Raw genomic sequence first — 24447 nt, forward strand, 5'->3', positions numbered from 1 at the left:
CATGTACATACTAGGCTAGGGATGAATACAGATTGTACTAATTGAATATTCATGCAACATTGTATTCTGACAACTTTAATGTTAGTCCCAAGCCTAGTAGTACATGTACTGTACATACACAGCAAATATATCTGCAGAAAATTTATCAAATTTTCATCTTATCTTTATTTTCTTTTTTCCATTGTCTCTCTGTCTCTCTCCCTTCCTGTCCACCTGCCTCTCTTTCTCCCCCTGCCTCTCTTTCTCCCCCTCTCTTTCTCCCCCCTCTCTCTCCCCCTCTCTCTCTCCCTCCCTCTTTACCTTCCTCCCTACCTCCCTCCATCCCTCCCCTCCTACCCCAACTCCACCCCCTTCCTGCTCTATCTTCTCCATCCTTTCCTTTCCTCTCTCTCTCTCTTCCTCCTTTTCTCCCTCTCCACCCTTCCCTTCCCACTCCTTTCATGCTCTCTTCATGTATCTCCTGTGTATTTTAGATGGTTTGGGCAAGGCCATGATTACAATATCATGGTCATGGAGCTGCTTGGGCCCAGTTTAGAAGATCTTTTCAACTTCTGCAGTAGGAAGTTCACCATGAAGACAGTTCTTATGCTGGCAGATCAGGTTTGTTTTTTCACATTCAATTCTTAAAATGATACATGCACATTTAACTGTACATGTTTATGATCTTTTGTTTTGACCCCTTTGAAGAGAACATTTATTCATTTATACCATTTACCTATTGACTGTTTTAGAAAATTTGAAATCACAACTAGATCAGATTACAGACTTCACTCCTACATGTACAGTGTACACACATGTACAGACTTGTAAAGTGAAAGTCAGAATGCTTATGTGTAATTATGCTGTAATATATATACATGTATTCACAACTCAAAAAATAACTTGCAATGTTATCAATTAATAATTAGTTGGTGAAATGAACTTGTCAGCTTGAAATAGCAAGTGTAATGTTTTTAGCAGTGGCTATACCGCGCCAGTAGTACCAGTGTGCACACTGCCGCGCCATATCTGCTAGAGCTGGAGGCTAGCGTAATGGGTGGTATGAAAGCACATTGATAAGAAGAGGAAGACCAAAGATATTGTGGAAGGATATAAAGACTAAAGAAAGAATGTAATAAGGATGCTGTGAATGATGAGGAGGAATGTGCAGAAAAGGAAGAAATGGAGAGAATGTTATCACGGGATGAAAGTCAGTAACCCTGTGTAACTTGTAAAGTTGTGAGAGGGAAAATGCTGACTTAAATAAATGAATAATGATGAAATAGCAAAGAATTAAGGAGTATCATGGGTACCAATTTAAAGGAAATTTGTATTTAAAAAAGAGCCCCCATCATTACTAAAAGAGCCCCCATGAGAAGGCTCACAAGGGCTCTTTAAAACAAAAAAAAGAGCCCTTGTGAGTCTTCTCATGGTGGTCCCCGTGGAAAATAATTAAATCGAGGGACTATAAATGCACCATGCAGGTCTTATTTCACACTCTGACAAGTTCCATGTTTCCTGGAAGACAAGCACAGTATTGAAAGTGATCGTTGGAAATGAGTCATTTATCAACGATCATATACATGTATTACTGTTGGCCACTCTGTTTACACAGCTTTAGAAACCTGTGTAGGTCTTTTGTTTGAATAATCCCTTCAATGTGGCAATCGCCACCGACAACAATGCCCCTGAGCCTAAGGCCCTTCCCCCCCCCCCCTCCCTTTCAACCTTTGGGGAAAAAGGAAAAAAAAAATACTTACATGTATGTTCATGTGAATGTGCAGATATTCATGATACACATATTATATAGCACCGTGTAGTTTTGATAATTTAAGAACATTAATCAATATATTTTGGGAAGATATTTTGTAAGACTTTCGATAAATTGTGATAGTCTCATAGGGATATTGTTCAAATATTACCTTAAAAATTAAAATTATATATAATATTTAGTTTGCCAATCTGTACATGTACAGTGTACATATTGAAGTCATAAGACGTGTGATGGTGAATTTCTGTGGCTGACGAATGTGTGTTAACAGTTATTTAACATTTTAAGAATAAAACTGCTAAAAACACATCTTCTGTCTGGCAGCAATCTACAGCAACATGGAAAGTTTGATTCAGAGATGTATGCCAGTTTTATAATTAGCTCTTTGGTTGCCAATAAAATTAAATTTATCCTAATGTACAAAATGTGGTACTACTTTGTACTTGCAGCTCACAACTCTTAAATAATTAATTACGCTAACAAACGACCGTGAGAAAGAATGAAGTGTAGTTGTGAAACCAGTATTTCATACAAACAAGTGCTGTACTCTGCGGTGAAATCATACATTTCCTGTAAGTGTCATGTGCCTAACTGTGTAGCCCCACACTCGGGAGAACAGGAAGCCAAATCAGGAACAGTTATCCACACATTGACGAACAGGAGCTCACCTTTAAATGATCCCAAATTAGTCTCTACTTTCAAACGCATGCCGCAGGATTTGATTTTAATGGCATTGAAAAGTTAATCTACATTTACCTGTCAGTAAACAATATAAATTAAAGGAGGAACTGTATCTTGTGGCATTGAAAATTAGATCTTCATGCAATTAAGCAATATGAGTAATACAGTCAAACCTGCTTTAGTGACCACCTGTCTACAAAGGCCACCTTTGTTGTTTCCCTTGAACATGGTTTCTCATTGAATCATGTACTAAAGGACCCTGTCTACAAAGGCCACTTTTTGTGTTTCCCTTGGGTGGTCGCTATAGACAGGTTTGACTGTATACATATATAAATATGTGAAAACAGAAACTGGATTTAATGACAAATCAATTTTTTAGAAAACTTTCTGTATACATACCAAATACTACACGTGAAGATGGTCAGTTTTGTATTTACATTTGCAACAAACATTTTAAATGCATTGATTGTAATTTGATATTGCCAACTTAGAATTGAAGTGGCCAAGTGGGCAATATAGTTGTGCATATAATGGTTAAACATGTTCTAACAAAGAACATTGTTCTTTCTTTATACTTATATTGTATGTAGATTGCAATGTGGACAGTGTTCAAACTTTAAAGCATGTCTGTTTAATGGTATCGAATTTACAGCATCACAAATCTTAGGCTGTTCTGATGAGTCACTTTAAAAAAGGTTTGCAATGTCAGTAAATATTTGTTTTTCGTCTTTTTCTTTTTTTTCTCCACTGTAGATGATAGCAAGGATTGAATATGTCCATGTTAAGAACTTCATCCACAGAGACATCAAACCAGACAATTTCCTTATGGGTATCGGAAGGCACTGCAATCAGGTATGATGTACAAGGTTCAAGCCTAATGGATTTTATTGTTTGAACATTTTGTGAGACAAATGATAAGTCCTGCAATTTGTAGCTATTAAAGGTGGCAACCCGAATTTCATAAAATGGATATCTAATTTTGTTCATGTGAATTTCCACAAACCTACATGTACATGTTATATACGTATGAAGAAAAAAGACATCAAAAGTTGAATTTCAGTCATCCTTTTGTTTGTCCAGTTTGAAATTTATTGCCTTTTGCATCTTCATGTACATAATCATCAGGAATTAACTTCTCTAATGCGGAAACAACAGTAAAAGTTTTGATGAGTTTATGAACACCCAGGCATGTTTTTCTTTACACAGCCATACAAAGATTGTTTTGTTATGAAGTCGAGTCTATCGAAACTGATGTAAATGCCACTGATTCATTCATCAATACCCGGCTGAATTGTGTCAAAATAGTGGTTGACACATACATGTACAGTATGTAGCTGTTTTCATGGATACGTGCAATAAGTATGTGCTTTTTGTAAAATGAGGTCCACAGGTTTTATTTTGTATTTTAAAGATACCTGTGGTTCGGGATGTTTCTTATTTATCGCTGAGATAATGAGATTACTGTTTTAAAAATCGTTTTTATGAGTGTTATAAATTCGCGATGATCTTCACCTTTTAATTGCTTATTTTTTAATTTTTTTTTATTGAATTAAAAACTGTATGAAAGGTTAATATAAGGAACTACTTCTAGTGCTCAGGCTTAACTGATTGTTATTTTCTCTCTCTTCAAACACCATTTAGCTTTTCCTCATAGACTTTGGTCTCGCAAAGAAATTCAAGGATTCAAGAAGCAAGCAACATATACAGTACAGAGAAGACAAAAACTTGACTGGCACAGCAAGATATGCCAGTATCAACGCACATCTTGGCATTGAACAGAGGTGAGTTCTTCTCATTTGTACAGCTTCATGTCTGTGGTTTAAGGCATCGTTTAACAATGTTAAATCTGAGATGCATGGCCCTACGTGTTATCAGTGTCTTTGATGTGGTGTAATATTGAAGCCCTAAACAAAATTGCGCTTCAAAACGATCATGAAGTGCGTCAAAATAGTAAAAATCTTTGAGTAACCGGATTTACCATACTCATTTTCCCCAATAGACTGCAGTGTTATCAGAACTGTTAGGAAAACGCAGAATTTGATTTAGATTTTCAATCATAAATATCTTGATAATCAGACAGGCGATCGGGTTGTAAAAGTCATGGGATTCCTGACTAACCTTAATGTTTATACATGTAATTATGATTGCAGCATGAGCTAAATCCAGGATTTTGTTTCAGAATCTGAGGCAATGTTACAGAGTCACTTTTAAGGGATAGTTGAGTTATACGAAAGGTGAACATTAAAAATGCGAGCCTTGTCATTGTTTTTTATGTTAGTATGGAAAAGTATCAAAGAAAAAAATGTCGTCTGAAAAGGGGTGGCTTTTAAAATGCCCTTGTATTCAAAATATGACAAGTAACAGCTTAAGATTGTGGACCACACTTTCATGCTACATCATATTGGAGTATGAGGGCAGTTTGAGGTCTACAAAGTATATAAAGAGCCTTTCACATACATGTATATGACATCCTGTGAAGATAATAAGCACATTTTCAAAAGGAATAATATCTCAAAGAGTAGATAATATTTGTGACAAGTTGTTTGCTTTCCTTTTTATCCTTCATAAATTGTGTAAAATGTTACGCCACATGCACTTGGTCGAGGACCAAAGCTTGACTGCCCCTTTAACTCGTCTTGTTCCATCTTTAGTGTATGAGTGACTGGTAATGAAATGTGTGGTATTGAATTGATGTTGTTCATTTGTTTACATCAATGAAAGAGGTGTTTGGTGTTGAAGACAGGTCTGTAAACAACATGCATTCTCTGTATGAATAAGACCTGTGGGTAGTTAACAGATCCCCTATTGATTACATGTTGAAGACAAGAACCAGACAATGAAAGTGCATTCTTAGCATGCCAAGGAATCCAGCGCTCGGCCCTCGTACAAGGTCAGTTATGTAACCCCGTCCCCCCAAGATACAAATGAACTTGAAGGTCAAAGGTGACGTCCTAATGTAATAGAGAGATTACAATAGATTCCATAACAAAAGAACTTCATTTGGACCTTCAGTGTGTATTGTGGCATATTGTACTTTGTTGAGATTAACCCTTAGGGTCATGTGCTACATCACATGATTTTATGACGTGTGTGAGTGTATATGTAGGTCATTGTTTTTTTATATTGATAATAAGGTTTGAATTTGTGTTGCCAGCCTTATTCAATATGATCTAGAGATGAGAACTGCTACATTTAGTTTTACATACGTGTGTGCGTGTGTGTGTGTGTGTAACTTTGGCATCAATGGCAACTACCATGGTAACAGGGCTCAACAGCCAATTAAAATCAAGGTTTCCATGGTAGTTACTATTGATGGCAAAGTTACCATCAATGGTAAGTTTTGTGCAATGGGCCGAGAAGTGTTAAATGAAAAGAGATTTTCTGTAATTAATTTGTTTAAAGAACAAAGATTATTAGTCATCTGGCATTTTTTTTTTTAGTGTTTGAAATTCTACTTCAAGATAACCCTGTAAGTTGGGGCTCTGATCGGATTGGAAGATCAGAGCGACACCCTCGCACCTTTGATCGGTATCGGATCGGAAGATCGACCAAAAAAAATTGGCAGATTTTTTTTTTTTTTTTTTTTTTTTTTTAATGAAAATTGTCAATTTTTTGGCTATCAAATGCTCAAAAAAAATTCATGGTTGGGATTATTTTGTCATTTGGAGTTGTTGTAGACCATGTTTGTTGATATTTAGTGCCTTCTCATGACTTTGAAATTAATAATATTGGTCTAAGAGCAGAGGCAAAACATGCGGGCTGCCATCTTGGATTATGATATAGGTACTGTATGCATTATAATCCAAGATGGCGGCCCGCATGTTTTGCAGATTCTGGCGATTTTTTCTGATCATTTTAATTGATCGGCGATCGGAAATTATTATCCGATCACCCCTGATCGGATTGCTATCGGCGTCCGATCCGATGATCGTTTACAGGGTTGCTTCAAGATCACAATTGCTAGATCATATGTACAGGCCTTAAATTAATCGACGGCCATCGACGGCCAGGCCGTCGATGCCCCTATGACTGGCTGCGGTGCCCTCCCAAAAAAAGATATATTCACGGCCAAAAAGGCCGTGCCCTTTTTTTCAAACTGGCCGACGTGCCTTTTTTTCCAACTGGACGTGCCCTTTTTATTTTAAATTTGCGCACATAAAACCACCAATTGCGCCCATAATCATCTAAAACTAGACGGCAAGGCGCAAGTGTTTTCCGTGAAAATGCGCCCATAAATTATTAGAACAGTAAAAATACACGAATCACGAACAGTTTGCCGCCCACGAGCTCTCTTCTAGCTTCGTATTTAGTGCTTTAATAAGGCGCAAGTGCCGTGAAAATGCGCCCTTTGTTATTATATAGGCAATGCGCTAGCGCACGTACGTACGTACGTTCATATTATGCGATCGCATGATATGCATATGGTGCATGCTGTTGACGCACGCACGTACGTACAAATCGAAGGCCAGGATCAAGAAAACAAATCGTCAAATGGAGAAATAAACAAGCATTCAAATAGTCATTAGAGATCTGTCGAGGTTTGTTTGTAGGCCTAGTTTATTATTTTATCTCAAATAGAATTTAGAATCTATAATAATAATACGCTAAGGCTCCGCGGGGGGCGCGACGTCTCGGCGAGCCTTTGTATTCTATTGTTTTTTAATGAGATCGCCGACCCAAGTTGGTGCGGCTATCTCCTCCTGAACCCTCCCCTCGGGGTACCCGTGCCCGGTGCCATCGTCCGCGGGAGAGTCTACTCTAGCGAATTGGCTATACTCCGCCCGAGGTCCTCCTCCGTGTCGACGTCCAGGGCGAAAACAGACGCGACATGCATAATGCAGGATATGCGTGACGACAGAGATACCTCATGGATATTCAACATGACATCCGTAGACACACGACCGATGACCATCGACTCACATTAAGTTGCGTATTAAATGCACTATGCACAGGGTCGGGCACAAGCCACAGAGATACACACGAAGCTTCCCGTCCACGTCCAAACTTAGAGACCTATTTCCATCATTATTGCCGCGATTTGTATATAGTTTTCGTGAATGTAGGTATGAAATGAAAGCTTATTTTGTGATTATTACGGCAATGTATACTAAAATTTGATTATCATTTTCTAAAGGAAAGTTTTCCCAAGAAAACCATTGGACTGACAGTTCCGTCGCAAGCTGCCTTCAGTCAACACAAAGTGCAGTGCTGATGTGTAGTGTGTGTGAGTTGCGATGAGCTTGCAGTAAGCTCCAACACCGCGCACCGTAGGCGTCCGACGCCTGCGGCGCGGGTGTTGAGCTTAAGGAGTTACGCTGCAGTGTGTGTGAGTTCACCTAAGCTTGAGTCGAAGAGATTTGACACTTTGAAATTGTTATCTGTTGGTTTGCATCATTATTGCCGCGATTTTAATATAGTTTCGTGAATAGATTTACGAAACCTGAGCTTAGAATTAGTAAAAGTATTACTAATGTCTACGTTTTTAAACGACTGTCAGATTTTCTTGTGAAAATTTTACTTTGAAAAATGATTATCGAAATTAATGGTCAGAAATATTCACAATCTAGGTTCTATTATGTTAAAGTTCTTGCATCAAATCAATGCATGAAAACTTAGTTATTGAACTAGAAAAATGTATGTTTTTTTAAATAGGCAATTATGAAGAAGGAAGCCTGAAACCTAATAGCCTACTAAACAAATCTCAACAAAGTGTAGGCCTATCCTTATATGAATTAATGAAAAAGTAGCCCCAGAAAAAAGAGCCCCCGAGAATTTCCCTAAAATTTGAAATGGAGCCCCCGAAATGAAAAACTTAATTTTTTGCCTGCGCCCCCCTCTAGAATCCCGCGGATTTCCACGGGTCCTGAGTTGCGTGTATATATAATATAGGCGTGGGGTCCACGGGTTTCAAGGGGCCATAAACCCCCAAAAGCTTGGAGGTTACGTTCTTCAAAGTTGGGGGGGGGGGGAGAGATCAGATCGCAGCGAGTTGAGTGTATATATAAAATAGGCGTGGGGTCCACGGGTTTCAAGGGGCCATAAACCCCCAAAAGCTCGGGGGTTTTAGGCGTTTAATTAGGGTCAGATGAGCATATTTTTAATACTTTATTTGTGACACTTGCGGGTCACTAATTGGCGTGGGGTCAATACGTAGAGTTGCGTAGTGTTGCGTACCAACTACGCTGGCCTACGTCACTATATGCTGAGGGACGGAAAGGGGTACGCAAGGTGAACGAAAACAATTCAACATGTTTAATTTTTTTTGCGTACTTTCGGCGTAGAAACTTGACGCAGAAAGTACGCCTTTTTGCGCAACACTACGCTACATGCCTACGCAACAGTACGCTACCCTACGCCAGATGGACTAAGCAGTAAAAGCTTTCCACACAGTAAGCAACCATAAGCAAACCTGTACGCCAGCCTACGCATAACCTACGCAGGGACTATTTTCCCATTAATACACAGCCTAATTTCTGAGAGTCGGTACGCCACACTACGGAACTCTACGCAGTTCCAGTGGCTTAAAGAATAACTACCGGTACAGTTGGATTGTTTTTTAAAATTTAATGTAAGGCCAAATTAAAAAAAAAACATGCTTATAGCGTCCTGTTTTTTTGAAAAATGGGAAGGAGGAGGCGCTTTTTTTTTTTTTTCTTTCTTTCAAAATGGCCGCTCCGTACATTTTCCCTAGCATTCGGGCTATTTTTCAAGATGGCGGCCGACAATTTTTTTTTTTTTCTTTTTTAAAATCAAAAATACATTTTAGCAGTGCTTTTCATGTTTTTTTTCTTTCAAAAAATTAAAAAAAAAAAAAAAAAAAAAAAAAAAAAAAAAAAAAATAGGAGGCGGCCCCCAAAAAGGAAGCAGGCGGGGACGATGTTTTTTTTCTTTAAAAAAAAAAAAAAAAAAAAAAAAAAAAAAAAAAAAAAAAATAGGAGGCGGCCCCCAAAAAGGAAGCGGGCGGGGACGCTAAACATGTATATTTTTTAATGGCCTGAATGGCAAATAACGTTCTTGGTGGTTTTAATTTAGACATTCTCTATATATCTATTTACACCGCCCTCCCCCTCTAGAATCCCGCGGATTTCCGCGGGTCCTGCTAGTTATCTTATTAATAAGTTAAGAACACCTACGATGTTCTCGATCGTAGTTACTCTCATTTTGCCACCAGCCGACCTCGCTTCAAAAAGCTACCCCGCCAGCTTCCCAAGACGAACGTTTCGAGTCCCGGTAAAATTCCGAGGGTGCATCGGTTTCGCTGGCAAACTTCCAGCCCGACAGCTTCCCACCAAAAGTGGCGAGAGTGTGTGTGCGAGGAACGATTTTGGTTTCGTGAATGCACGTTACGCAACTGAGCTGAGCGTGTCACTTTCAGCTGTCGAATGTCTATAAGGACATTTTTATGCCTCCGTTACGAAGTAGCCGGAGGCATTATGTTTTCGGGTTGTCCGTCCGTCCGTACGTCCGTACGTCCGTCCGTCCGTACGTCCCGTTCTCGTGATCGCGTTATCTGAAGAACCGATTGATGGATTCCTGCCAAACTTTGGTCATGTATGTTACTTGCAGAGCCGATGAACTGATTAGATTTTGGGGTCACGAGGTCAAAGGTCAAAGGTCACATGGCTCATTATGTATGCAAAAACAGCTCGTGATCGCGTTATCTGAAGAACCGATTGATGGATTCCTGCACAACTTTGGTCTTGTATGTATCTTGCAGAGCCGATGAACTGATTAGATTTTGGGGTCACAAGGTCAAAGGTCACAGGTCACAGGGCTCATTAGGTATGCAAAAAGAGCTCGTGATCGCATTATCTCAAGAACCGATCGATGGATTCCTGCCAAACTTTGGTCATGTATGTATCTTGCAGAGCCGATGAACTGAATAGATTTTGGGGTCACGAGGTCAAAGGTCAAAGGTCACAGGGCTCATTATGTATGCAAAAATAGCTTGTGATCGCATTCTCATTAGAACAGATTGATGATTCCTGCCAAATTTCGATCATGTATGTATCTTGCAGGGCCAATGAACTGAGTAGATTCATGGGTCATGAGGTCATGAGGTCAAAGGTCATGGGCTCATTATGTATCCAAAAATAACTTGTGAACGCATTCTCATTAGAACTGACAGATGGATTACTATTTAACTCAGGACATCTTGCAGAGCCAATGAACTGAGTAGATTTTAGGGTCATCAGGTCAAAGATCAAAGGGTCATATATGTATATGAGAAATTGCTTGTAATCACGATATTCTGAGAACCTCTTAATGGATTACAATCGAACTTGAATTTGAAAAATTTCTTCTGTTTTGGTTTGTAAAATTGCTCTATGACGGAGGCATCATTTTCGACTGCGCGCAGTCGAAGTTCCATCTAGTTACATCTTATTTCATTAGTTAGGCCTATGTAGACCTTTCTATACAACAGTTAAAAAGATAATTTCTTCAAATTTGCTCCTACTACCGAGAGAGTGGCGGAAGGTTTGTGTGTGAGGTGCGATTTTGATTTGGAATACCCGGCCCGGTAAACTTGCCAATTAAGTCCTTCTGACTTTCGATGTTTGTGAAATTGACAATTTATTTATTCATTTGCTCATCAATATTTTTAGTTACTTTAAAATACTGTTTAATGTGCAAGTTTGATGTTCTTAATCAATCTTTCCTGTTCATATTGTTAAGATTAAAAAGTTATTAAATTGATCGTTCGATCTATTCACATTATGAAATTAACATTTGTAGACTCTCTTTGAACTTATGATTAGATAAGCGGCCTATCTGTTTTTGGAAAATTGCCCCTTGCTCTGGTAAATCCCCGTGGCAAAGGGCAACTTAAAAAAAAAATTGCCCCTTGCTCTGGCTGCTAAATCTAAGGCTTGCGGGCCGCCGCCTTGTTTGCAGGCGTGTAGCCAGAGTCTGGTGTTTGGGGGGGGGGGGCACATACATGTAATCGATCGAGGTAAAAAAAAGGGGTCTACAAAATTTCAACCGATCCTGGAAATTTTAGGGGGGGGCACGTGCCCCCCGTGCCCCCCCCCCCCCCCCCCCCCCCCCCCCCCCCCCCCCCGTGGCTACGCGCCTGCTTGTTTGTATGTACCGTAGACCTCTATACATTCTGTGAAGAAGCTGGTGCTAAAAGTCATGGGAAATTGATCCTGCACAAGTTTCATAAAATACACATGACATCTAACAAAAATAGAATCAATTTTTTTGGCCTCATACTCGATGCCCTTTTTGTAAAATATTTTGGCCTCGATGCCCTTTTTGTAAAAATATTTTGGCCTTGGTGCCCTTAAAAATATGAGGTACTCGAGGCCAAACTGGCCTTGCCCTAAAAATGACGAAATTTAAGGCCTGTATGTACATGTACATGTAGGCCTACATTTTAGTCAGATATACATACTGTAGTTGAACTTTTTAAAGGAAACTGCTAATGAAAGATGTGATCATGTTATAAAGAGGTGCATGTTCGTATTCACAAACAAAATATGGTGGTTAAGGCAAGGAGCTACCAACTGCCTGGTTAAGGAAACTAACAACCCGAGGGGTCAACAATGCCATTATTGTGTTGGGATTGTTTGCATTGGCAAGCGCATGCAGGTACACTGTAGAGGCAGGATTATTTCCCCTGATTGCTTTCCCCGTTCAGGATGACTTATCTTTTTCCTGGATGACCTATCCTTTCCTGGAATGACCATTATGTAGAGGACATTGATTCCATTTAAAAATGTATTGTATTGTATCAGTGCCTACATGCATGTAAAGTCTAGTCTATAGTGTACATGACTACATGTACATTTTACATGCAAACATCAAGGTCCTTCGTGGTATTGAATGGATAAAATATTTATGATTGTATGTATGTCATACTGTATCAAGCTTCAGCTGTGCATAAATTATTTGTATTACATAAATTTGTGCTGGTACAGGATTGTAATAAAATAGTTTGCTTATGAATGTACATGTACAATGTACACAGCTCCAATGCTCCATAGATGTACATTTACATGTACATGTACATGTAGATCAGCATTACATAAAGTGTGTGTGTATTTGTTTGTTTTTTGTTTTTCTTTCATTTGGGAAAACATAGGATGGGTAGTAAGATTTTTTATAAAACTTTATTTTTGTTCTGACGAAGCAGCAGAAGATCCAGTATGCCCTGAAACTGAAAGTGCAATAACTTGTAGCTCCTGGGAGCTCAGATTTGGCTCATTTTCAGAATCGAATCATGTATTAGATAGTTGACTACACTTACAGTATGTCATTTGTAAGTTGTTACAAATCAAAATAGAAAATCATAGAATTATGCCATGGTTCAGTCTAACATAATTTACATTGGTTGAAATTTCAATATGAGTGAACAGCAGATGTCGTACTTAATTACCGGTATGTTGTGAGGCCCTTTTTTTAATTGAACAAATTTAATGGGAGTGTAGTGTGTACATGTACAAATACTCATCCCTGATTAACATAAATTTTGTTTGAATAAGATGTTCAGCAACTTCAGCTCATTTCAGTTTATTTCCAAGTATGTGTACAATTCATGTACCCTACATGTACCCTACATGTACATACAGTACAGTATGTAATTGTGTACATGTAGGGGTAAACCGCATACATGTACTAATGTTCATGCTTACCTACACATTCATGTTGGTGATCAAAATGGAACAGGAAAGCAACTACTGCTGAATGATGCATTTATACACTGGTTTCTATCCCACTCCCAGCTGAATAATAGGATGGGTTAGATGGTTAGATTCCCTAATCTTCCCTGCTGGTAATTCGTGGAACACTTGGCCTGATATCAAACCAGTGTCGTCCATTGGGTTCTTGGTAGCCGCGACACATTCCGCCAGCCTTCCTATCGTAGTCAAACTTTCAAAGCATTTCACCAATTTAAAGAGGTCTGCCAAGTCAAATGACATGAAACAACAAACTGACTACAATCATCACCAGTTGTTACTGTTTGAAAGCCGTATTCATTACAAGTGTTTTTATTTCATAAAGCTACTTATATTTTCATTCCAAATCAATCAACTGAATATGTTTTCCCATCTCCTAGTAAGAGAGTGATAAGAAATTACTTGTACCATTAATTGCAATTTCTGTCAGTTACAGCTGTGTTGATAATAATATTCAAATTTCACAATGTTTCTTTCTTTTCACCCTAAATGTACCTTGTAGGAATGACAAATTCTATGTGGAAGTTATTTGAACGCTCTATTTCTTTCTATTCAAAACAAGATATTGTATTGATGTAGACAACTTGTTTATTGATGCGGTAATCATAACATGTACATGTATGTGTAGTTTAGGCTTTCCCAACCTTAAAATTCAGTAGGCAATTGTAAGGTTGATAGAAGCCTAAACTACATGTACATGTACATGATAAAATCTTGTATTGATACTTCACTATTAAGGAGACACCAATAAGTATGGTACCTTTTTGCATACAACTTCATACAAATGTGTTTGCAGTGTAGGCAGGAATAAATTTATGGTTGAAGTACTTAGTACACATTTCATTTAGTTGAATAAAACAATTGTCTTTGTATTCAAAATATGAGTTCAACTTGAAATCTTTTATGGTAACAGTTCAGTTCATTCATTTTCAATTCACCTGATAACAAATCCATAAAATAGTATAAAATACCCAAAAGTGTACATAGTAGTCAGAATGCAAACTGTAGATAGACCTACTCAATGTGTTGTTTTTTGGGAGAAGCCATAAAAATGTACGCAGTTTGCATTCTTACTGAAATGCAAGCACTCTAATACCTGTACTCAAATACAAGCACTCATAATAGGTTATACATTTACATGTACTGTACATAGTTTATCATGAGAGAATTGTTGTAACAGGGAGGTGTTTTAGCTCACATACCCTGGTTGTACGGAAGTCTAAATGCAAAATAGCCTATTATTGCATACCTTGGAATCTTGGATTTCACTCTTTACACATGACTTTCAGGCCCAGCTTATTCTATACATGCAGACTTTACTGAAAGATTTAGTTACATGCCAATGCATTTCTTTTCAAGTATTCCCCTTTTTCCCATTTTCATGCTTGATCTGTAGCAACAAAAAAACGGTTTCAAAAGTTTACAGACAAATAACCTAGATATTGTAGTATTGTTGCATATATGTAGGGCTACGAGAGTACCAGTAGTCGACTTACATTGCGATACACGTATATGTATTTTCATGCTTGATGATTTTTGAAGTATGGTAGGGTGTTGCCAACTTGGCATATATGTATACAAAGTGGTATTCTACAAGCTCAGACTCAACATGTGTATCTAATTTTTGATGTTTTATAGGATAACCAAATTCTATGATGACTTGAGCCAAAACTAATATGTATTTCTTATGTTCATGAGCTGTGTATGGCCCGTGTAAATATAGTCTACGGCTCTGAATGTTCAGACCCTGCACCATTAAAAACAAGTGCTTGTGCCATGCCAGCAAACTATTAATGTATGTATGTAGCTTGTTCCCTGGCCTCTCCCATGTTATCATTTGTGAATGTATCGATAAAGTTGTTCCCACACTGAACAATTAGTGAGACTTGGAAATTGATTTTTTTTTAACACGATCAGAATCTAAAATATTTTTTGATTTGTGCATGAAAACAAATTGCAGATTTTATCAGATTCCCTGAGATTGTTACTTTTCGTCATACATGTGCATGTAGGGGCCTACAAATGACATGTAGCTGTAACTCAATATAATCTTAAAGGTACATGGAAGCAATTGAAAAAGGGTTGATTTTGTATTACACAATAATACTAAGAGGTGGTGGAATGATTATAAATGACAAGATTTTGACTTACAAATGTATTGTCACTGAAAATCACATGCTCTACACAGGGAAATAGATTTACGAGACAATACAGTACACTTCAAATATAAGGGCATTTGAAGGGTTGTCCTTTTCAGGAGAAATTTATACTACAATATTCTTTTAAACTGAGTATACAAAGAATGAGCAAGCTTACAGTCACAAGTTATTTGTTGTTATTAAAGAGAATGTTGAGTTCTGGGAAGAGGTGAAAAATAATTTGTGAGCATTACTCATTCTTATTATGCAAGTGTGGAAGAACATCAGTTAAGCATGTTCCCTGAAAAGCATGGCTCTTCAAATGCCTTCATATTCTAAATATGCATGTAACATCGTAAAAATCGGGGGGCCGGCTTTTTACGCCACGTGTTCGTGTAGTCCCATATACATCTTTCTGTGCAAGTGTTTGTAACTTTACCAAGACTTGGCCACATTTCTTATCATTTTGATGATTCCAGAACCTTGCGATACACACAAATTCTTATATGCTAGATGATCAACCTTTTCTGGGCGGTTCCACACCGTTTCTTTCACAATGCAATCGCATGACCAGAACTCAACTTCATCTTTAAAACTCAACCTTCTCCTTTAAATGTTTGGCCAATATTGTACATGTTCCCTGTCTGTCATCATCATGTCCATCATGTTGGCTATTCTTAGCTGAACGAGTCATGAGACAAACAGAGAGAGAGAGAGAGAGATCAGAGCGAGGCAGAAAGTAAGAGAGAGAAAGAAGGAGTTAAAGGAGAGGTAGAAGTAGATAGAGACAAAAGACAGACACAGAGAAAGAGGGGGGATAGAGAGAGAGAGCGAGAGAAAAAAAGAAGAGGGAGAAGGAGGGAGAAGGAGAGAGAGAGAGAGAGAGAGAGAGAGAAAGTGAGAGGTATGTTTAGAGATAGAGAAAGAGGGAGGGCGGGGCAGGGGGTAAGAACAAGAGTGAGCCAAATAGAGGAATAAAGAGAGAAAGAAAGATAGAACCCTGTTTAATCACCTCTCTTGAGCTACACCAGCCCTCGCTGAGTCACGCTAGATCATACCCACTCACGCTGACAACAAAGCAACTGAAAATCTATCACTAATGTATTGTGACACCGCACAGGGTATTGTAATAGCACTTGGTGCAAATTGTGTATACACCCTAAGTATACATGTAGGCTTCTCAATTATGTACAAGAAACACAGTGCTCAGCTGAAGAGGTGCATACATGTACATGTGGCATAGGGAAATGTACATGGTTCTTGCTCAAGAAATATGCAATATCGACGTATCCATCTACCGGGTAATTAAAAATGGAAACCCTCAAAGAAATACACACATTTGTACTAATACTAAAACTGTTGTTGCATTTAGACCTAGATGTACATCTGTACATACATGTATGGATTTTCTTTGTGCTTTTAATTGTAAAGGTAAAGTGAACGTATGATAAAGATTTAAAAAAAAATCTACTTCCAATGATGACATGGTCCTTAATACAGTATGTTTGTGTTTAATACCTACAAAATCGTAAGAATTGCACAGTGTTCTTGAAATTATCTTTCTCTATAGAATTAAAGTACATGTGCATGTAGGAGTAAAGTTCCTAATTAAAAAGTTGGCTTGGTAAATCAACATTGTAAGGCCTAATAGTGTTTACATGTAGGCCTAGAGATACAAAGTACATAATTGCTGACTGTACATGTAAAAGGCTACTGATAAGTCTTAAAGGTAAAGACCAGTTATGGTCATGCGATTGCATTGTGAAAGAAACGTTGTGGAATCGATCAGAAAAGGTTGATTGTCTAGCATCTAGCATCTGTAAGGTTCTGGAATCATCAAAATGATAAGAAATTTGGCCCATTCTTCGTAAAGTTACAAGCACTATACACAGAAAGATGTATATGGGACTACCTTATATCTCTCACAGACCATGAGAGAAACAAATTTACCAATTATATGAATTAGTAGGCGGTTTCCCGGCAAATTTGTTATCATCATGTATTAGTCAAAACATATTCTTTCACATGATTGGTAATGAGAGCTTCCATTTCATTTTTTGAAATTTGGGCGTTTCCAATACTAGTCTTTACCTTTAATAGGTCTCCTGCTTTAGCTACATGTACCATGGACCTACTACAAATGCATGTAGTAGGTCCATGGTATGTATGCCATTGAGTAGTTGTGGGGGTGTCACTAGGTTGATAAAAGGAATTCGTTTTAACTTGGTATTGGTATCCACACAAAGGAACTTTGCTACATGCATACATCAGGGTGTTCAACATGACGATATCAAAATTAAAACAGCCTCATGTTTGTTTTATTTATTAGATCCTCTAGCTCTTTCTGACCATACACTGCACACGTAATGCATACAAGACGTAGGACGGATTTGAAAATCTAGAGCAAGATGTTACAGTAATTGGTAACCTCAGGCTATTGTTATCCACCTTTGATGGTTTGGGTGTAGTGTTGAACTGTTGATCTTTTTTTTATAGGGAGACCACTTTTACAACAGTACATGTATGTGCATGTACAGTTGACTAGATGCATACAGTGCTAGCTACAGGATTACAGATACATGTACCATTATGCATATGTACACTATTTAGAATTACACATGTATATATAGGCAAACCTGGGGAGCGTTTTACAAAGACTAAGATCAACTTCAGGTGGGACTTAGCTATGGCAGGCCGTTCATGCCACAGTTTGCTCTCACCATTAAGTACCGGTATAACTTAAAGTCGATCTTAGTCTTTGTGAAACACCCCCTCGTATCTATACACTGTTTATTGATATTGATATGATTCGACCCGTAAAGTACACATGTACTACTTGGTCTTGGAGAATTTAATGTAGTGCTGCATCATCCTGCATGACTGCATACTGTATGCACCAGTGTTTATCAACATTCCCTGGTACTGTACTCGCTGATTGTTTAATCTCTACTATCTCAGAGTACTAATACAAATGCCACTCCCATAGTCAGTTGGTCATTGTCAGTTGTTGCATAGGTCATTACAGAAAACAGCTGGACTCAAGTCCAGACACGCATTTATGCTATATATAATAATGATCAAGGTCATGTTAACTCATCATAAAGGATGTGTACAGTGATTCAGAACATGAATGACTTGTCTTTTATACCATGGTGTGGTGGTGGTGGTGGTGGTGTTGATCGATAGCTCTTTGTTCCTAACTTCCTACATGTATCTCCATTCATACATAACGCCATAAACACCTACAAACAATGTACATGTATGGACAATTAAATTGACATTCAATGTGTTTTGCTACATTTAATTATCTTATATAAACACAGCAAAATCGAAATGATTTCCTTCACACAAAGCCAGTGGTAGACTACATGTAGAAGTATGAATGAGTATGATGTGCATGTGCTGGTTCATGAATTTTGAGTAAGAGTACTTTTTAAATTCATTTTCCTGAAATGACTCCTTACATGTAAATATGATTTATAATCTCTTTTTACCCCACCGGTAACAACAATATGAACTTCTTTTTGTAGACAGTAAAAACTTGTTTTGTTTGTATATTTTGAAATATATAACTTTGTGTGCCATTAAAGTGTACGCTGTATTATTGAACATGATATTCATTTTAAGTTATACCGGTAGGCTAAATCAAACTACACTAAGGAGTAAATGCATGTATTCCTTGATATGGAGTCGGGCTAACTCGGACCCAGGGACAACTCGGCCCGCTGCAAAAAGGGTCATTTTTTGCAGGTTAAGGTTTAGGGTTATGGTTAGGGTTAAAGTCAAATGACAAAAAATGACGGTTTTTGCAGCGGGCCGAGTTGTCCCCGGGTCTGAGTTAGCCCGGATCCCTTGATATATATTCATTCTGTTGTTGTTGCAATACTCAGTGTATTATGGATTTGTTACCATCATTTTTGTAGTCTTTCAGTCATTGACAAGTAAGCAAAAAAATTCACTGAAGGTGTAACTCAATGTATAACCGCTTTCCTTTGCTTGTTCTTTTCAGTCGGAGAGATGACTTGGAATCACTAGGGTATGTGTTGATGTACTTCAACAGAACGAGTCTGCCATGGCAAGGCATGAAGGCCATGACCAAGAAGCAGAAGTATGAGAAGATCAGCGAGAAGAAGATGTCAACACCAGTTGAAGTCCTCTGCAAGGTAAGAAAATGTTTGAGGACATCCAAGTGTTCAACTTTCTTCAATTCAGCATTTATTAAATTTTCCATAATAAAAACAGTAACATCAACATACAGTAAATATTAAAAAAATATTACCGGTACTTTTACATAATTATTATTATTAAATTATTAAATATAGTAAAATATTCATTGACGATAAAAAAAAATGAGAATTTGGTTGCTGTATAAAAACCCTAGTGGATTTGTCTGGACAGCCACCGTAAACAGTAACATTAGTGAAAGAATCATACAAAATGATAGATGAATAAACAATAACAAACCAAAAAAAACAAAAAACAAAACAGAGTAGAACATAAGCAAAAACAATAATATAGACTGCACAACCATAAACAAAATTGCACTGTGGAGTAATTTGAATCATTTTTGGGAGTGGAGAGGGTACAACTCTAACTTAAGAATGATAACAACAGGGCTTGAGTCTAAATGGCCCCTGGACGTATGGGCACCGAAAATAATAAGTCTGGATCTCAACAGTTTCAACATTTGCACATGTATATGTAGGTCATGTGCCCACAAACCCTGAAATTTTAGTCTGGACCTCCCTATGAAAAAGTTAGTGCAGAGCTTTGGTTGGATAAACATGTATGAAGTGTCTTTCCGTAGGACACAAAGTAGATGTACTCAATAAATACAATTATTATCAGAATTTAGCTGAGCTAACTTTGATATGATTTTTGTTTGTTTTTTGTTTATCATCGTCTCCTGCAGGGATTCCCAGCAGAGTTTGCCATGTACCTCAACTATGCCCGTGGCCTGCGCTTCGATGAGAACCCCGACTACGTGTACCTGAGGCAACTCTTCCGCATCCTGTTCCGCACCCTCAATCACCAGTACGACTTCACCTTCGACTGGACGCTACTCAAGCAGAAGGTCACCCAGCAATCTGCACAGACCAGCGTCTCCAACGGCGTCAACCCCGGCACGGCCAAGCATTCGGAGAGCAGGAGTAAAAGCAAGCGCTGAGGAGCAATACATCAATCAACCTTGCAACTCTGGCTAACTATACCATGAGCGCATCCCCTGCCCGGCAGTATTGGTCATGTCTTTTCGTCATACAGTAATAGGACGTTAATCGCAGTTCGTATCGAAGCATGAACAAGCTGTGTTCCTAATGAACAGCAACCGTAAAGCTTTACAGAAAACAATGACATGCCGTTAACCAATGCACAATGCTTCGAATCACCTACTGAACAAACCAATGATGCGGTTTGGACTAAGAGAAATGGACTTTGTACAATGCGTTTCAAATCAGGATGAAGACGAGGACTGGTGATGTAAGAAGAAGATGGGTTGCTCAAACACTCTGCTATATGAATTAATGCATGATATATTACAGAACATTTTGAATTATATTTATGTGGGTAAAAACAATGTAGGGGACATTACTATCATTATTATCATTACATGAAATAAACAGCAAGTTACAGTTTTGTTGTATGCAGTCACATTTTCTGGAGTTATTCTTTGCATCCTTGGTGTTACCTGTCAATTAATCATACATATCTTGTCCGATCTTGACGTTTCAAATTGTATAGCAGTCGAAATGTAATTTGTTTAATCAGTTATTTTATGACACTATCATTGTGATGTTTATGATTATACTTTGATGTACCTGACACTGAATTAGTTTCATATAAACAGTGTTTGCAAACTCCTGTGAATGACTACAAAATGGTCTCTGCTATATTGTTTCATTTTCATATCAAAGCAGGGACCCTTTTGTAGTCATCCCAAAACTTTGACATATTTTCACGTTTTGAAGGGTTTTTACAAATCTTTGTTATTTCACACAGAATCGTCAGGTTCATTCTATCTATAGCACGTTTGTATAAATCTAATCTTATTTGTAAATTGAAGAAAAAAAATCCTTTTCTTTGGTGACCAAATTTGGCTTTGTCCAGAAATAGAATCACATGAAGGATTTTGCCCATTTGTGAGATTATATGTAGAATTTCTCATGTTGTCAGGATTTGTATGGTAAGACACAGTTGTGTATTGTAAATAGCAGTGGATTCATGTAAACTATCCTGGCAAAACATGAGAATTAAGTGATATTATAATTTTTTCTTTTTAAAAATATTTCCCCTCTGTTAATGTATTGCATGTCACTGTGTTCTTTTGTGATATCAAAATTGTACATACTGTAATTGTAGATTATATGTGGACAGACTAAAGAAAATACACATGCAAAATGTATGCACTGACATGCAATACATATTCATCTAAGCTTTTTAATATAATGAATGTACATGTCTGAACTTAATGTTTACTTTTGCATCTGTTATCCAACCTGAACTAAAGGCTTTGTACGAGTTTGAGTACCTGTAAGTGAGTTAGCATGAAATGATTCGTTTGGGCAGTTTCACTGATGATGTATTAATCACTATGGGATGAACTGATCATTTCAGGAATGTAGCCAAGACACGCCATGTTGAAACGCGACATGATGAGCTTGACACGTCATAACTCGTGCCCAGCTATTCTCTCCTCGACACCCTCATTTATCGTCGGTAGTTCTTATCTACTCTTCTGCTCTTGCTGATTCTTAAGTTTCGTAAGAAACATCTTGATCACAGGTTTCATAAAATACCAAGCTTCAGTTGCGAGAGATATGGCTGAATAATACCACAGCCACATCAGCGAGATCAACGCAAAACTGACATCACATGGAACAGGAATTTACATTACAATAAATAGACAAGACGGAGTTTGTTTTGTGGTTTGACCGAGGTGTGAAGAGTAGATGGGACCAAGCAAGCATCTGCATTCTGATATTCTGTACGCCAATCTATGCCATCCTCTGCAGAATTGCCACAGTTCTTACTCGACGGTTGATTAACAACGGAACAACGTGAAGACCACAAGCTTACGAGAATCGTTGTCTTCTTTTGTTTACTTGACAAATTGCTCCTGCATTTGCCAAATAAAGAAGACATTTTATGCATACCTTCTTGCTTACCTGAAAGTCTGCCACATAAACAAAGAAGACACTTTAGGGAATTTCAAAATATTGGGATTGCGATCTGTTTATTTGGGGGACGTGAGCATTTTCCAAGATGGCACCTAAAGTAAGACTGTCGACTTATTGCTGATGTTTCTCGTCCAGAGGAGAAAGAGAACTAGGATAATGTCATCAGTAGTGTCCTTTGATTTAATCACTATTTTTTTTTAGCTGTGTTTCCTGTATTATGTCCACTGGTTATACATGTACACACAACTCTTGAGTGGGTGAAGACATGTTTCTATGAAATAATCATCAGATGAAGAATTCTCTTGTGAAATATTTGTGAGATCAGAAATTGATTTTAGTTTATAAACAAACTTGTCAGACTAGATATCTTTAGTCTTTATTTTATAGTCAAACTTCTTTTGTTTTGCGTTATTTTTAATCTTCATCATTATCGTTTCCTTCTCCTTTACGTATTTCACCTATGCCTTCCTCTGTGTATGTGCTTACTTGTTTTAATCTTACATGAATATTCTCGTTTCATTTGTTATATTTCTTATGGTATTGTACAAGTCATTTTTATTTGGATACGGTAGTCGGTGTAAGTCGGCACAGTTCCTCTGCCTTCATTGATGAATATATGTTAGGATACAATGTCATCCACATAGGACATTGCATCCTACCATTCGTTACCCTCATTCTCAAGCATGTAATTTAAATATTTATTTGTACTTTTGTGTATATTTTTTTCAATCTGTCTAATTCTGGAGGGGTATGAGCCTTCAATTGCAAAGTAAATCGGCTCAACCTCTGGTGGAAACGATGTATGACTCAAATTTGATACTGTATTTGTCCAAAATGTCATTCATATTATGTACATTATGTTTGTTCTCTCTTGCTTACTCCTTACACAGAGGGAAAATGAAATGAAGTCGGGTATTGATTTTACCGACCTCTGTGTAGGCTTGATTTATTACCCCCAAGTCAACTGTAATCGTTGGAGTAATGAAAAGAGGGAGGAGCGCACTGTATGGTGCATTCATTGTACAGCAAACTGTGACTTTTGTTGGTACAGTAAATAAAGAAAATTAGGCAAAAACTGCTGTGATGTACATTGAAAACTTACCAGGATATGGTGTCTCCATTTGTTGTGTGTTTGTTTTTGTTACTTTAAAGATGGAGTAGATTTGCTGGATGTGCTTATTGGGAAAATTAAGTTTTTAGTCCATCATTGGGTATGAACCATAAAACAAAACATTTTCACAATTTACTGAGTGTGGTTTGACTTTCAAAGGGTTAATTTTATTTTTCATATTTCAGTTTCACTGCATTATTTGACATGGGGAGCAATCAGCATACATGTACTTCAACACATTTTGTTATTTCAGACAAATCATGATTTACAGGGGGGGGGGGGGGGGGAGTGTGCACTCCTTTTCCCCTTTAAAAAACTTTTTTGTTGTTGCCAGGGGGGGGGGAACATAGATAAAACACAGATAAAGGGTGAGGGTGTCTTTAAAATTCTAAAACACCCCCTTTTTGCCAAGGGGGGGGGGGGGGGGGGATTTTGATATTTTTTCCTAACTTGATATCAGGGTGGACTTCCCCTTCCTTCTTTACAGCCTTTGGTTAACAGATGGCACAAACGGGGGATTGCCACAGTCGACATGTGTAACACACTCCCAACAGTTTAGCAGTCTTGATTTTTATTATCCATAGTGAGTAAAGAAAGAAGGAGACACAGCTAGAAAATTTGCACAGGTTTCATCTGGTTTCTAATCAAGGCAACATGAAGAGTGACTTGGTCCACTAAGCTACTTGTATAACATGTAATACATTAAACTAATCTATACTAAAAAGTGAACTGAATGAAATCAGAACCCCAAGGTTTTTATTAAGAGTCGTTACCTTGATGGTACGTAACTCTTTCTTTACATGCAATTGTTTGTCCTAACAAATAATACAGTTCAAGGAAATATATCAAAACCATTTCTAGAGAGCTAGGAGGGCATCAGCTTGTATCATTAAACATACCGAATGATTAG

At 37.8% G+C, this 24447-nt stretch overlaps 1 protein-coding gene across 1 annotated transcript in view; it reads left to right on the plus strand.

Moving 5' to 3' along the window:
- The window catches only part of LOC115918635 (casein kinase I-like), a 37943-nt gene extending 14420 nt beyond the window's left edge, over positions 1–23523 (plus strand). The window contains exons 3-7 of the mRNA XM_030985621.1: positions 474–600; positions 3185–3283; positions 4073–4212; positions 19261–19414; positions 20164–23523. Of these exons, the coding sequence (XP_030841481.1) occupies positions 474–600; positions 3185–3283; positions 4073–4212; positions 19261–19414; positions 20164–20418 (775 nt within the window). The 3' untranslated portion in view covers positions 20419–23523. The remainder of the gene's footprint in view (positions 1–473; positions 601–3184; positions 3284–4072; positions 4213–19260; positions 19415–20163) is intronic.
- Positions 23524–24447: the final 924 nt, after the last annotated feature.

This window comes from Strongylocentrotus purpuratus, unplaced genomic scaffold (genome assembly GCF_000002235.5).
Source record: "Strongylocentrotus purpuratus isolate Spur 01 unplaced genomic scaffold, Spur_5.0 spur5_scaffold_15, whole genome shotgun sequence".
NCBI classification, from domain to species: Eukaryota; Metazoa; Echinodermata; class Echinoidea; order Camarodonta; family Strongylocentrotidae; genus Strongylocentrotus; species Strongylocentrotus purpuratus.